The sequence below is a fragment of the Pristiophorus japonicus genome, chromosome 10 (genome assembly GCF_044704955.1).
Source record: "Pristiophorus japonicus isolate sPriJap1 chromosome 10, sPriJap1.hap1, whole genome shotgun sequence".
NCBI lineage: Eukaryota > Metazoa > Chordata > Chondrichthyes > Pristiophoridae > Pristiophorus > Pristiophorus japonicus.
The window spans coordinates 172,355,980-172,372,024 of NC_091986.1; the positions used below are offsets into that span (position 1 = coordinate 172,355,980).

General features: G+C 43.4%; 1 protein-coding gene across 2 annotated transcripts in view; it reads left to right on the forward strand.

Annotated features, from left to right (window-relative positions):
• The window catches only part of fryb (furry homolog b (Drosophila)), a 439,334-nt gene that overhangs the window by 401,012 nt on the left and 22,277 nt on the right, over positions 1 to 16,045 (forward strand). Inside the window, exons 54-57 of one of the 2 annotated variants that reach the window (XM_070892324.1) lie at positions 602 to 750; positions 1,050 to 1,257; positions 2,186 to 2,335; positions 11,949 to 12,047. In XM_070892324.1, coding sequence (XP_070748425.1) covers positions 602 to 750; positions 1,050 to 1,257; positions 2,186 to 2,335; positions 11,949 to 12,047 — 606 coding nt within the window. The remainder of the gene's footprint in view (positions 1 to 601; positions 751 to 1,049; positions 1,258 to 2,185; positions 2,336 to 11,948; positions 12,048 to 16,045) is intronic. The other variant, XM_070892325.1, reaches the window with a different exon arrangement.

Consider the following 16,045-nt stretch of genomic DNA (forward strand, 5'->3'; position numbering starts at 1 on the left):
TAATACAGATATAGCATAACTTTAGTTTATGCAAGTTTTAGTTACCACTCCTATGCCAAAGACTTATTTTCAAATATGAGAAAATTCCTTAGCTTTTTGTTAAATTTCATAGTATCTAATTATTTCAATGTAATATAGTAAAAGTAATGCTTTTGGTTGACCTGAGACATATTGGAGATTTATGTTATTGATCTGGCATAGCGATCTAATTGAAATCTTGAAAGATGATAATTACCAAAATATAATCCTAGAAATTACAATGTTATTGTACAAATGCTAAATGCTTTGACAGGGAGGCAAACATGTTTATTTTAAGTGGTTTAACATCCCCATTATAGTAGTGGAGAGATTTTAATACAATTGTGTTAAATGTTCATATATTATCATCACTCACTAATTTGCAGGCTATATAGATCTTAAAATGATTGCTAATAACAAGGTGTTTTGATAACATTAATGCTGTTGAATGTATGCTTGTATTTTATGTTAGATTTTACCTTTCACTTGGCATAACACAGCATTCTAAAGTATACAATACGCTTTTTTATTTTATTTGGTGTTGCTAATTCTTTTCTTAAACTTTACAAATTTTATTTTTTAGGACATTGAATTCATGACTGAGGACGATGAACTTTCTGGATCTACAAGTGAACTTCCATCAGCTCTTGAGGGCAATGATAGCTTCAGCCTTGAGATAACAGAACCAGAAGAAAAGGGTGATGGAGATGTCGATCAGTCAGGGCTTTCAAGGTTTAATTAAACCACATTTCCTTCAGTACATTTTCATGTTTAAGATTATTGTTAATGTTGTAAACTTGGCAACATAGTAGCTAGTGATGTGAATAGTTGATACAGGGCATGAGGCTAAAGCATGGACTGACAAGTTGAGCTGAGCAATCCAAGACTGGTGGAGAGACTAGAAAGCCCCCAGCTGGAGCAGGATTGAGTGGGTCTGCAGCCCCAAGGAACATCCACTAGATTTATTTAATTTTTTGAATTCCATTTTCTAATGTAAAATTTACAACATGATGTTTGTTACTTTCTTGCAGCTTTGCTGAAGGAGACAGGGATGGACTTCATGAGCTCCGTGCATCACCCCCTCCCTCGCCTTTCTTTTCTGCAATACTTGCAGCCTTTCAGCCTAAAGCATGTGAAGACGCAGAAGAGGCATGGCGCACCCATATTAATCAACTCATGTCTGATTCTGACGGTTCATGTGCAGTCCATACTTTTCATGTGTTCTCTTCCCTGTTTCAGGTGAGAATCGATCTTGGTTACTACATATTTTTTAAAGTACTTCTACTTTATATCATATCTGAATACATGCATTCATAGAGATTATTTCCAATTTTGTAATGTTAGGAATGGATAGCAAAACTGAAGGTATTGCTTCTACCTTAAAAGGTGACCAAATTATTAATATTTACAGATAATAAATATAAGTAATTCCTTTATTGAAAAGAAAATTGTTTACTTTTTTCTGCATTTTCCATAACATTTTAATAGTACTACTTTTGATATTTCTTTGCTTTTGAATGTATAAAGTTAAGTACATTCAATGTTTGCCTTTCTAGATGTATACTGTCATAATTAATTTTACTATGGTTTTTTATTGTAACGTGCTGGAATATTAAATCTGCCAAATCAACCCCCCAATCCCCCGACCACTAGTCGCCACTGTTTTTTGGAGCTTGTGACTTGCCTTGTAAATGAAACCCACTTCTTACAAGGCAAATGTTATTGGGGCAAAGCCAGGGATGGAGATCCCCACACCAGTAGATCCTGCTCTAGTGGCTCAGTCGGGAACTGGCACGTCTGTGGCGGCTGGTATGGCCAGTGAGGTAAGGTGTACCGGCCTCCACATGGGTCGTTGCAGGTTCCACCAGTGACTTAAGATGTCTTTTCTTCACTCTCTGTGAAAGAAGCACCTGGCCATTCCAAATTAGCACAACTGAAACTGATAAATTACCATATTGAATGAACACCCTACATGGAATGCTCCCATGCGCTATGTCTTAATTCTACTCCTGTACTTCAATTCTAAATAAAATTAAAACATAATTAATGGGCAAAACCCATTGTCAACTTCAAGGATGAAAAAATAATTGCTAAAAAATATAAATTGATTGAACCAGAAATTGAAAACAGATACAGTAGTAATTAAATAATATGAATTATCTTCCAGTGTATTCAGAAGAAATTCTGCTCCCTAACCTGGGATGCGGCAAGTTTTCTTGGGGATAGTCTGCGAGGAATAGGATCAAAATTTATGAGTTCGTCAGAGGTACTCACCTCATGCTCAGATTGTCCCACAGTTTTTCTAGATGCTGAAACTGTGAGTATCTGATGACTGAGATCATTTTTTCATATAATTATTTAACATTCAAGATCATTACTGTTTTATTATTTGAGGACTGTTGAAGCTTTTAACTCTGCTCATAAATAAGTGTGTTCTTTTCAATTTACTTTTAAGTAGAAATACATTCAATGTAGTCTATATATGCTTCTTTTCAAATGTTTAACAATATGATTTTACAAACTATTAATATAAACAGGAAATACCTAAAATAGTATTAAAACCCTTTTGGGAGCGGTACCAGCTGTGAGGCGGGAGACCCTGCGGCAGGCGCGGATGTCTCGCCCCCGAAAGGAACTACAGTGCAAAATCTCGTGGACCGGGGCGCAAAGGAAGGCAAATTTTCCAGCGCTACATGGTGGGACGCGTAGCACTGGCGGGAAATCCCTGTCCATTAAAGGAGAGAGCCAAGTTGCCGACTCTACGAACGGGAAACGGGGTCATCGCTGGACCACCAGGGAGTGGGGTGTCGTGGCAACAGCCCAGCACACAATCGTTGTGCTGGACTGCAAGATCACGATCTACAAAGAAGGCCACGACCTATAAGTCGGCCTTTTTTATTTACTGCTGTACCTCCCCTTTAATTTTCGCCCCGCGAGCGGTCCACAGCCCGGTACGCGCCACGCAATGCTGGCGTTACCAAATTTCCGCTCCGATGCGAAAACGGGTCGCTGCGCATGGTGATGACGTCGTCATTGCCGGCGCAGCGGCCCAGGTTGCTACCGGTTACCGCCGCAGCTAAACTCCCACAGAATTTTGCGGCAGTCAATAGCGGCGCCGCATCCGGGCGAAAAGTCGTTTGCGCTCCGTTAGCATCCCCCACAAGCTTTTGTGAAATTGAAGTAATAATATAAATGTAAATCACAGCTACCCAGTTTAGACAATTAAAACTAGATCAATTATAATGTTGCAATTATTGCTGGAGCATACTTCTCCTTGTTGAAGAAATATGATTAATTTTTAGAAAAATTTGAATTACCTAAGTTTGGACAGAAAATGCCTCCTTTTTTATTTACTGTTTATTATTTAGCTAGAAATATCGAAGAAGATCTTCACAAATGCATTTATGATGCAGATACACAAAGGAACAACAACAACTCATCTCATAGAGACTCCTTATTAGCACTCCTCAGAGAGAAAACGAGCTTTGTTTTGGCCATAATGCAGTTTAAACTTTTCTTTTAATTTGTTCTCAGAGTGTTGACAATGCTTACAAGGCCACAATCATTGTCTCTCCTTAGTTGTCTTGCGAAGGTGATGGTCTTTTTAATCTGATGCAGTCCTTGAAGTGATAATACTCCCATAATGATATTAAGTAGGATATTAACTCAGTTACAATGAAAAAACAGTGAGGGGAACTTGGAGGCAATGATGTTCCCATAACATTGCCGATCCTGTCCTTTTTGGTGGTAGAGGTTGGAGGTGCTATTGATAAAACTGTGGTGAATTGTTGCACTGTATTCTGGACGTCGTACATACTGTAGCCAATTCACCAATGATGGAGGGTTTGGATATTGAATCTCGTGGCACGGGAGTCAATTAAACAAACTGCTCTATCCTGGGTTGTCACAGTTTCACCCATCCAGGTGAGTGGTGAGTATTCCATCACACTCCTGACTTGTATGGGGAAAAAGCGGGAATATGGTGTTGAGATAGAGGATCAGCCATGATCATATTGAATGGCGGTGCAGGCTCGAAGGGCCGAGTGTCCAACTACTGCTCCAATTTTCTATGTTTCTATGAGCCTTATAGATAGCGAATAGGCTTTCAGGGATCCTGACTGATCAGCATTAAAATTTAAAATACAATAGATGATGTGTGTAAATAAAAGTAATCTCAAGTTATGTAACTTTCCCTCATTTCTAAACCATTTGTAAGAAAAAAAAGAAAGACGCATTTATATAGTGCCTTTCACAACCACCGGACATCCTGAGTGCTTTACAGCGAATGAAGTCGTTTTTGAAGTGTAGTCGCTTTTGTTATGTAGGAAACACGGCAGCCAATTAGCACACAACAAGCTCCAACAAACAGCAATGTGATAATGACCAAATGATCTTTTTGTTTAGTGATTTGATTGAGGAATAAATATTGGCCAGGACATTTGTAGGGCTAAATTATACAATAAGATATGCTCCTGTTTATGCCATTCATACTCTATCAAAACTAACGTTATCTTTATTTAAGACCCGAAGTGAAGGAACAAACCATTGGATACACTGTTGTCTTTCGTATTGAACTGATAGTTATTTGTATAATTTATTCAGGTCCAGGAACAAGGGTACCTTTCCAGCTACAATCAATCATCGGGGCTAACTCAGTTAATGTTCTAAAAACAGGATATATTTTAATAATTGTTTCTATTTGGACGATAAATATATATATTTTAAATTGCAGCTTGAAGATATAACTAAATCAGTGAGCATAGTTAGCAAAAAGGAATATTTCAACACAGATAAACTGAAGGAGCTAGAAATTAAAATAAGCAAGTTATTACAACATACATGGACTCAATTTTCCCCAAGCCCATTTTCTGGGGTATTGCCAGAGTTACACCCGTTTTTCTAGGCCAGAAATGCGCCAGAAATATTTTGCCAAAGTTTCCCCGATGTATAATTGAAATTTGACGCCACGCAGCGTGTCCAGTCACCTCGGGGGGTGGAGCCTGTTGTCTGCGCCAAAAAGCGAAGCCGCATCTTCTGCACATGCGCGGGGGGACAAAAGTTACGTTTTTGACGTCATTCCAATGGATGCGCATGCTCAGTACAGCTCGGATATTGCAATCGGCCATTTTTAAAGAGCCAGTTGTGTGTGTGAGAAGGAATGCTGTGTGAGAGCATTGGAAAAATCATAGCTGGAGCAATACAAGATGCAACGCGGTGCAAGGACCAAGAATTTCTTACAGGAAGAAGTGGAGGCACTAGTTACTGTGATTGAGAACCGATGGCAGGAGCTGGACACCAGCAGAGGTCACATAAAAGTTCCACCCAAAGAAATGAAGAAACGCTGGAACCAAGTTGCAGAAGATTACTGTGCAATGGTGACCCACGAGATCTGGAGGCCAGTGTAAAAAGAAGTGACAGGACCTTGGTCAAGTAGTTAGTGTAAGTAATATTTTCTAATATTCAATGGAATTGCAATTGTAAATGTGACCAGCTGTATATGTCCCACCCAGCAAAAAGACACCCTATCTAAAAAGTTGCATTTTCATTTTTGCAGAGGAAGGTGGCACATAATAAAAGGGAAAGAACTCGAACAGTAGGAGGCCCGGAAATCTGCACCCACTGATATCCTTGGAAGAGAGGGTCGCTGCTTTGATGGATTCTGCCTGGAAAAAAACAATCAGTACTGCACAAGCTGGGCCCACACTTGAGGGAGAGGGTAAGTCCTGCAAATTCATCATGGTCCTTCAAATCAGCCTGCTGCCTGGCCTGTGATGTGTGGACCTACTCATGCCCCATTTGACTGTTCTGTTATCTTTTGCAGAACTTGAGGCCACCTGACGATGCAGAAGAAGATTCAGACAAGGATGAGCCTGAAGGGGAGAACATCTTCCAATCCAATCCTCCAGACCAAGAACATGGGGGTGAGAGGGAGGGAATGGAGCTGGATGAAGCTCCCGCTGTTGTACTGACTTTGGAGGAGGTGCCGCTCATGGAGATGACAGCCCCTTCCGTGTCTCGTGGTTTGAGTGTTGGTGGGACATTCCATGGTTTCACACCTTCTGAGGTTGCGGGTCCCACTGGTGGGGTGCAGCGAGGCACACCCAGGGCCCCACCGTCTCAAGCTGCAGGTCCCAGTGTTGGGGTGCGAGCCACAACCACGGGGAGGAGGGGAAGGAGCGCTCGCCTGAGGTGCAGAATCTAACAGATGTGGTTCAGATGATATCATTGAGTGCGGAGAGCATTGACCTTACCTGATCATTCCTGGACGCCATCAGTGGGGTGAATGATGAGGTAGCGGGACTGTCGGGAGAAGTAACAGCAATGGCACGAGAAATGGGAACGATATCTGGGACCATCAGTGAGGAAATAGTGGCCATGAGGGAGGGAATGTCAGAGGTAGTGCAAACCATGTCACTGACCATGAGGGAGGGAATGTTGCAGGTAGTTTTGCTCAACATGAGGGAGAGAATGTTGCAGGTCATTGAGAAACTGTCAGGCGCATGAGGGACGGCACGTTGGAGTTCGCCGCTGCAATAAGGGAACACGCCCAGATCCCACGCCTGTCACTCCCACTCCAATCCCCACACCAGCCTCTGAAGAGCCCAAAGCCAGGCCCTCCAACTTTCCACCTGGGCCCTCCAACTTGCCGCCTGACGCTGACGATCCCACCTTTGAGGTGCGCAGTACCCAAGATGTTAGAAAGAATAAGCTTGGTACCAAGCCCAGAAACACTGTGCCACCACCTTTGGGCAGGGGCGGTGTGTCCAAGACCAAGTGCAGCGGGCGGTCTTAGAATAAGGGGGATGAGAGATGGTTGCAGCCTTTCTTTGCTGCTGCTGCTGTTATTATTATTGTTACTGTTGTAACTGTTCTCAAATTAAAAGTTTTTTTTAATTATGTAAATTTACAAATTTATCAGTGATCTTAAAGAGTGATATTAAAGTAGTTTCATACAAGAATGATTTTATTAAAGTTAAGTTAAGTACATTGTAAACTCTTGAATAAAATATATTTTACATTAAAACTGAATTATGTTCCATTAACACAACACAACATTATGGAACAGCTCCGAACAGTAAACATGGTCCATGTGGAATAGTTGTCGCTGAGCCCTCAGGCATCAGTAAAGCGTTCACAGATGAGCTGCTGGCACAAGACTCAAGCAATCGTTAAAGGGGCATGATGGCCCGCCCTCCTCCGCCGTCGTGCTCCGGCCTCAGGAGCGGGAGTTCGGGGAGTCAAGCGGCCTATAAAGGCCCGAGAGTTCGGAGAGGCAGCCACAGGAGTGGGAGTTCGGGGAGTCGAGCGGCCTATAAAGGCCCGAGAGTTCGGAGAGGCTAGCTGGTGCAGGGGCAGGGGCAGAAGGTAAACAAAGAAGTAGAAAGAAATCGAAAGGTGACGTCACAGGCAAGTGGGTAAGTGATTGGCTGGTGGACTGGTGAGTATTGAATCTTTTTTTCTTTTTATTTTGTTATCAGTAAGTAACCTTTGACATTGTTGCCAAATTAAGTAATCTAAGGTTAATCTGAGGAAGGACGTTCTTACTATTGAGGGAGTGCAGCGAAGGTTCACCAGACTGATTCACGGGATGGCTAGACTGACATATGATGAGAGACTGGATCAATTGGAACTTTATACATTGGAGTTTAGAAGATGAGAGGGGATCTCATAGAAACATACAAGATTCTGACAGGACGGGACAGGTTAGATGCGAGTAGATTGTTCCCGATGTTGGGGAAGTCCAAAATCAGGGGACACAGTCTTAGCATAAGGGGTAGACCATTTAGGACTGAAATGAGGAGAAACTTCTTCACTCAGAGAGTTGTTAACCTGTGGAATTCCCTGCTGCAGAGAGTCGTTGATGCCAGTTCATTGGATATATTCAAGAGGGATTTAGATATAGCCCTTACGGCTATGGGGATCAAGGGGTATGGAGAGAAAGCAGGAAAGGGATACTGGGGGAATGATCAGCCATGATCTTATTGAATGGTGGTGCAGGCTCGACTGGCCTACTCCTGCACCTGTTTTCTATGTTTCTATATTTCTATGTTAAGTCATGGCAGGAGAGCCCAGACATGTGTCACGCTCCTCCTGTGCTATGTGGGAACTCAGGGACGCTTCCAATGTCCCTGACGACTACATGTGCAGGAAGTGTATCCTGCTGCAGCATCTGACAGACCGCACTGCGGCACTGGAGCTGTGGGTGGTTTCACTCTGGAGCATCCGCGATGCTGAGGATGACATGAATAGCACGTTTAGTGAATTGGTCTTACCGCAGGTAAAGATTACACAGACAGATAGGGAATGGGAGACAAGCAGGAAGAGCAGAGGAAGGAAGGTAGTGCAGGGGTCCCCTGCAGTCATCCTCCTCCAAAACAGATACACCGTTTTGGATACTGTTGGGGGGGGGGGGGGATGACTCATCATGGGAGGGCAGCAGCAGCCTAGTTCAGGCACCATGGGTGGCTCTGCTGCACAGGAGGGTAGGAAGAAGAGTGGGAGAGCTATAGTGGTAGGAGATTCTATTGCAAGGGGAATAGATAGACGTTTCTGCTATCTGCTATCGCAATTGAGATTCCAGGATGGTATGTTGCCTCCCTGGTGCAGGGATGTCTCGGAGCGGCTGCAAAACATTTTGGAGGAGGAGGGTGAACAGCCAGTTGTCATGGTACATATAGGTACCAACAATATAGGTAAAAAATGGGATGAGGTCCTACAAGCTGAATTTAAGGAGCTAGGAGTTAAATTAAAAAGTAGGACCTCAAAGGTAGTAATCTCAGGATTGCTACCAGTGTCACGTGCAAGTCAGAGTAGGAATTGCAGGATAGCTCAGATAGCTAGGGGGAGTGTTTGCAAGTGCTGTTGGGGAGGGGTTAAACTAATATGGCAGGGGGATGGGAACCTATGCAGGGAGACAGAGGGAAGTAGAATGGGGGCAGAAGAAAAAGATAGAAAGAAGAAAAGTAAAAGTGGAGAGCAGAGAAACCCAAGGCAAAAATAAAAAAGGGCCACATTACAGCAAAATTCTAAAGGGGCAAAGTGTGTTAAAAAGACAGGCCTGAAGGCTCTGTGCCTCAATGCAAGGAGCGCAGGCAGCAATGAACAAATATGATATAATTGGCATCATGGAGACATGGCTCCAGGGTGACCAAGGCTCGGAATTCAACATCCAGGGGTATTCAACATTCAGGAAGGATAAACAGAAAGGAAAAGGAGGTGGGATAGCGTTGCTGGTTAAAGAGGAAATTAACGCAATAGTAAGGAAGGATATTAGCTTGGATGATGTAGACTCTGTATGGGTGGAGCTGCGGAATACCAAAGGGCAGAAAATGCTAGTGGGAGTTGTGTACAGACCACCAAACAGTAGTAGTGAGGTTGGGGACAGCATCAAACAAGAAATTCGGGACACGTGCAATAAAGGTACAGCAGTTATCATGGGCGACTTTAATCGACATATAGATTGGACTAACCAAACTGGTAGCCATACGGTGGAGGAGGATTTCCTGGAGTGTATTAGGGATGGTTTTCTGGAGCAATATGTCGAGGAACCAACCAGGGAGCTGGCCATCCTAGACCGGGTGATGTGTAATGAGAAATTACTAATTAGCAATCTTGTTGTGCGAGGCCCCTTGGGGAAGAGTGACCATAATATGGTAGAATTCTTTATTAAGATGGAGAGTGACACAGTTAATTCAGAGACTAAGGTCCTGAACTGAAGGAAAGGTAACTTTGATGGCATGAGACGTGAATTGGCTAGAATAGACTGGCGAATGATACTTAAAGGGTTGATGATGGATAGGCAATGGCAAACATTTAAAGATCACATGGATGAACTTCAACAATTGTACATCCCTGTCTGGAGTAAAAATAAAACGGGGAAGGTGCCTCAACCGTGGTTAACAAGGGAAATTAAGGATAGTGTTAAATCCAAGGAAGAGGCATTATAAATTGGCCAGAAAAAGCAGCAAACCTGAGGACTGGGAGAAATTTAGAATTCAGCAGAGGAGGACAAAGGGTTTAATTAGGAGGGGGAAATAGAGTACGAGAAGAGCTTGCTGGGAACATAAAAACTGACTGCAAAAGCTTCTACAGATATGTGAAGAGAAAAAGATTAGTGAAGACAAATGTAGGTCCCTTGCAGTCAGAATCAGGTGAATTTATAATGGGGAACAAAGAAATGGCAGACGAATTAAACAAATACTTTGGTTCTGTCTTCACGAAGGAAGACACAAATAACCTTCCGGAAATACTAGGGGACCAAGGGTTTAGTGAGAAGGAGGAACTGAAGGAAATCCTTACTAGGCGGGAAATTGTGTTAGGGAAATTGATGGGATTGAAGGCCAATAAATCCCCGGGGCCTGATAGTCTGCATCCCAGAGTACTTAAGGAAGTGGCCCTAGAAATAGTGAATGCATTGGTGATCATTTTCCAACAGTCTATCGACTCTGGATCAGTTCCTATGGACTGGAGGGGAGCTAATGTAACACCACTTTTTAAAAAAGGAGGGAGAGAGAAAATGGGTAATTATAGACTGGTTAGCCTTACATCAGTAGTGGAGAAAATGTTGGAATCAATTATTAAAGATGAAATAGCAGCACATTTGGAAAGCAGTGACAGGATCGGTCCAAGTCAGCATGGATTTATGAAAGGAAAATCATGCTTGACAAATCTTCTAGAATTTTTTGAGGATGTAACTAGTAGAGTGGACAAGGGAGAACCAGTGCATGTGGTGTATTTGGACTTTCAAAAGGCTTTTGACAAGGTCCCACACAAGAGATTGGTAGGCAGAATTAAAGCACATGATAGTGGGGGTAATGTATTGACGTGGATAGAGAACTGGTTGGCAGACAGGGAGGAGAGAGTCGGGATAAACAAGTCCTTTTCAGAATAACAGGCAGTGACTAGTGAGGTACCGCAGGGCTCAGTGCTGGGACCCCAGCTATTTACAATATACATTAATGATTTAGAAGAAGGAATTGAGTGTAATATCTCCAAGTTTGCAGATGACACTAAGCTGGGTGGCGGTTTCAGCTGTGCGGAGGATGCTAAGAGGCTGCAGGGTGACTTGGATAAGTTAGGTGAGTGGGCAAATGCATGGCAGATGCAGTATAATGTGGATAAATGTGAGGTTATCCACTTTGGTGGCAAAAACACAAAGACAGAATATTATCTGAATGGTGGCAGATTAGGAAAGGGGGAGGTGCAACGAGACCTGGGTGTCATGGTACATCAGTCATTGAAAGTTGGCATGCAGGTACAGCAGGCAGTGAAGATGGCAAATGGTATGTTGGCCTTCATAGCTAGGGGATTTGAGTACAGGAGCAGGGAGGTCTTACTGCAGTTGTACAGGGCCTTGGTGAGGCCTCATCTGGAATATTGTGTTCAGTTTTGGTCTCCTAATCTGAGGAAGGACGCTCTTGCTATTGAGGGAGTGCAGCGAAGGTTCACCAGACTGATTCCCGGGATGGCTCGACTAACATATGAGGAGAGACTGGATGAACTGGGCCTTTATACATTGGAGTTTAGAAACATGAGAGAGGATCTCATAGAAACATATAAAATTCTGACGGGACTGGACAGGTTAGTTGCAGGAAGAATGTTCCCGATGCTGGGGAAGTCCAGAACCAGGGGACACAGTCTAAGGATAAGGGATAAGCCATTTAGGACTGAGATGAGGAGAAAATTCTTCACTCAGAGTTGTTAACTGTGGAATTCTCTACCGCAGAGAGTTGTTGATGCCAGTTCATTGGATATATGCAAGAGGGAGTTAGATATGCCCCTTACAGCTAAAGGGATCAAGGGGAATGGAGAAAAAGCAGGAAAGGGGTACTGAGGTGAATGATCAGCCATGATCTTATTGAATGGTGGTGCAAGCTCGAAGGGCCAAATGGTCTACTCCTGCACTTATTTTCTATGTTTCTATGTTTCAGACACTTACATGGCTTCCTCATCCTTCTTGTCCTCCTCCTCCTCTTCCTGCTCGTTACCTGCATTTTCCACATCATTATCATCACCCACTCTCACCGCAGGTGGGTCTTCCACTACCAAATGCTGCTGCCTCATGATGGCTAAGTTATGCAGCATGCAACACACAACAGTGAACTGACCAACAATCTCAGGGGAGGACAACAAATAGCCTCCGGAATGGTCCAGGCATCGGAAACGCTGTTTCAATATGCGAATTGTCTTCTCAGTGATGTGCGTCGCAATGTGCGACATGTTGTATTGACAGTCAGCTTCCGTCCGGGTTGCACATAGGGGCGTCATGAGCCAGGTGGCAAGGCCGTACCCTTTGTCTCCAGTAGGCAGCTCTGCCCTTCTGGCTGCTGCTGCTGAAACATGGCAGATATAACACTGTCGTGTAGGATGAACGCATCATGGGTGCTGCCAGGGTATCTTGCATTGACTGACATGGTAATGATGCATGTCATCACACACGAGCTGCACATTCATGGAGTGGAAACCTTTTCTGTTCCTGTACATCTCGGAATCCTTCAAAGGTGCTCGCAAGGCGCTGTGGGTAAAATCAATGCAGCCCTGTACCTTCGGGAAGGCAGCAATCCTGGAGAAGCCCACAGCGCTGTCATGGATTGCTTAGGCGGTCATGGGGAACTTTATGAAGTTAATCCTATGTGCGTGCAGTGAAGCCATGATCTGGTGAATGGAGCCATGTGTTGCATGTTGAGAGATGGCACACACATCCCCAGTTGTCGCTTGAAACGATCCGGAGGCATAGAATGAAAGTGCAGTTGTAACTTTCACTTTAACTGACAAAGCAGTCCTCCTAATGCTTCTAGGATGCAGGTCTGCTTTGACCAACTCATAGATCTCTTACAACTTCTTTTGTGGCAACGCAGCCTTCTGACACAATCTGTATCACTCAGATGGAGGTACGAACGCCTGTCTCGATATACCCAAGGTGGGCAAGGCCTCCTGTCCAGCACCCTATGGGCTCTGATGTTCCTGATGCGATGAAGTCAAATCAATTGTCTTCTACGTCGCACCATGATGCAGAAGGCTCGCACAAGATATGGCATTTTTCAGTATTGCCCCCCTAATTAAAAAGAAAGAAACTCAAAATGGCAGGAAAGCAGGCAGCACAGGTTCGCAATTGTCTCTCTCCAGGTCTGTATGGATGGACCACACCCAAAGGTCTGGTGACTTCTCTCTCATACCCCCTCCCCCTTTACTAATTGGAGTCTTGTGACTTCTCTCCCTCCCCCTCCCCAGGCTCCAAAGCTTCCGATCGCCACCTCGCACTCTCTCTCTCTCTTCTCCACCCGCCGGGTTGTTTTGTAGCCAAACCCCGAGCCACTGTGTCCGGGCGTGGGGCCGACTCTTCCGGCCAAACCTACAACCCTCCAACCTGCTTCAAGACGTTCGGTGGTGGCATGCGAGTGAGTAAAAAAAATTAGAGAACTTCTGAAATCCAACAAATTTACACTTCTACGTTGTCAGGTAAAAAAAAAGTTGAAGTTTATTATTGATTTTGACAGTTTTCTTGACTCCCTCCAAAATCTTCGATTTAAAAACAATGGCATCTTTCAGTGCAGATTTGTGAACATGCGCTGGTTTACTTAACTCACCAGAAGGTGTTCCGGGAGTGGCTAGATACGCCGACCTAAGAGAAAAAAATGTTGCACCAACTGCGAAAAATTGAAAAAAACGGCGCAGATATGTGGGAACCCCTATGACGTAAAAAAAAACTGGCCTAAAAAAATCGTAACTAAGTCAGTGATGCCGGCACAGATCACAGGGGGAAACTTTGAAAAAAATAAATACGCCAAACAAAACTGCGCCCGCCAAAAAAACGGCACAAATGAACGGGGAAAATTGAACCCACAGTTAGGTGTGCATATCCTGCTAACAACATTTTCAAAATGGTAAATTAAATCTTCTAAATAATGATCTCAGCCACTTCACATAGATAAAGAAGATATTAAAGTGTCCACAAAAACACAATTCATAGAGTAATAAAACGTAATTGAATTTGTCATATTTTACCAACTTCTAGTGTAAATAAAAGCTGTTGATTATAGAGTTTATCATATTAATGAGTGGAACACACACAATTCAATGAGCTCCATGTTATTCAATCCCCTCACTTGTAGGATGGTCGCTGGACTCAGTGGCTAGGGTAATGCCTGTAGCTCCACACTGTGGATGCCTGTGTTACTGCAGCTAGTGCTGTTAAGAAAGAGCAGGTCACCTGACCAGCAGGTCACAGGTTACCGGAACCTGCAGCCATTTTACAGGCTGTGTGATGTGTTGCTCTCTAAAGATATGACATTGGCGACAGGAATGGGGTCTAATAGGATAATACAAAGCTGAAATTTTTGTTGGTGAAGGATTCAACCAGTTGATAGAGAGACTTTGAGAGCTTCTCTGTTTTTGGAAACAGCTACAAATCTGAGGTAATTACGAACACACTTGGTTAAACTGCCAGAGTCAAAATAGCTGCCCCTTTGGGAGTGATAGGGCATGTGGGAGAATTTCAATGCAACCTTGAAAGTTTCAGAGCGAATGTGGATTGGATAGAAATGTTTTTCACTGCAAATAATATCATCGAAATTGCCAGTAATGAAGACAATAACTGGGCGGTGTTGGAACGAAAAAGAGCTATATTCTTAACTGAGGCTGTGCCCGAGTTGTAAGAAACGCTGATAAATTTGCTTGTGCCTGACAAGCCAAAGGATACAACACTGAAACAGATTCTACCTAAGCTAGAACAACATTACAGCCCCGTTCCATTAGAAATTGCTGAAAGTTATCGTTTCGGAATACAAAATCAGAAGGCCGAATATAAGTGAGTACATTGTAGCATTAAAAAAGCTATCTATTCACTGTAATTTCAGAGACTTTCAGAACCGAGCATTGCATGACCGCTTTGTTTGTGGGATGAAAAATGATGCGATCAGAAGAAAGTTATTGACAACGCCTGACTTGACTTTTGATTTAGCTTTTCAGACAACTAAATCGATGAGCATAGCCGACCAATATTCCCAAGAATTTCATACTAATATCAGTCATCAGACAACTGAGGTGAATCGCCTGCAGGTTCAAAGTAAAAGGCAGTGGGGCCCCAAAGTCTCAGAAACTGGAAATGGGAACAGAGCATTGACGTCCTGCTATCGGTGCCTGGGACAACACATTGCTCAAAGTTATCCATATGTGAAGGCAGAGTGTTTCGTCTGCAGTAACACTGGGCATCTTGCGAAGGCATGCCGACTGAAGGGTAAACCAAATTTCAAAGCTATGAGTAGAAATCCCCAGAGACTACATAGCATGGAAGAACAACAACCGGACGAGGAGATGTTAGAGTTAAATATCATCAGGAGTACCAGGTTAACAGACGGCGATTCGAAAAGTATCATAATCCATATAGATGTTGCAGGATTCAAGATACCCATGGAAATCAACACTGGTGCATCCATGAGCGTAGTACCGGAGTCGCTATACTGCGACAAATTGCGGGATTTCCCATTGGAGAAAGCCAAGATAGAGCTGCGAGGCTGCTCAGGAGAGAACATTCCGGTGGCAGGTCATATCACCGTACTGGTGAAATACAAGGATCAAGTTCAGAGCTTGCCTCTAATAGTAGTGGCAGGAGACAAGTTAGGATCACTGAAGCTGGATTGGAATGAGATTTTTCGTGTTGAAACGAGATTTGAGTCAAAGGATATTGTCATCAAGAATTATCCGAAGGTGTTCTGTGAAACGGGCAGTCCGATCCAAGGCTTCAAGGCGAGTGTCAGGGTACAGAAGGGCGCTCGATCGGTTTACTGCAAGCCACGTTCCGTACCATATGCACTCAAGGAGAGAAAGTTGAGCAAGAATTCAAAAGACTAGAGACTGAGAACATTATTTCTAAAATAGATCAATGTAATTGGGCTACACCCATTGTTGTTGTACCTAAGTCCAATGGTAAGGTAAGATTGTGTGTTGATTATAAAGTAACCATAAACCAGATTCTAGAGGGTAATGTCCCCAATACATTGCCGAATATACATTTATTCACAACACTGAC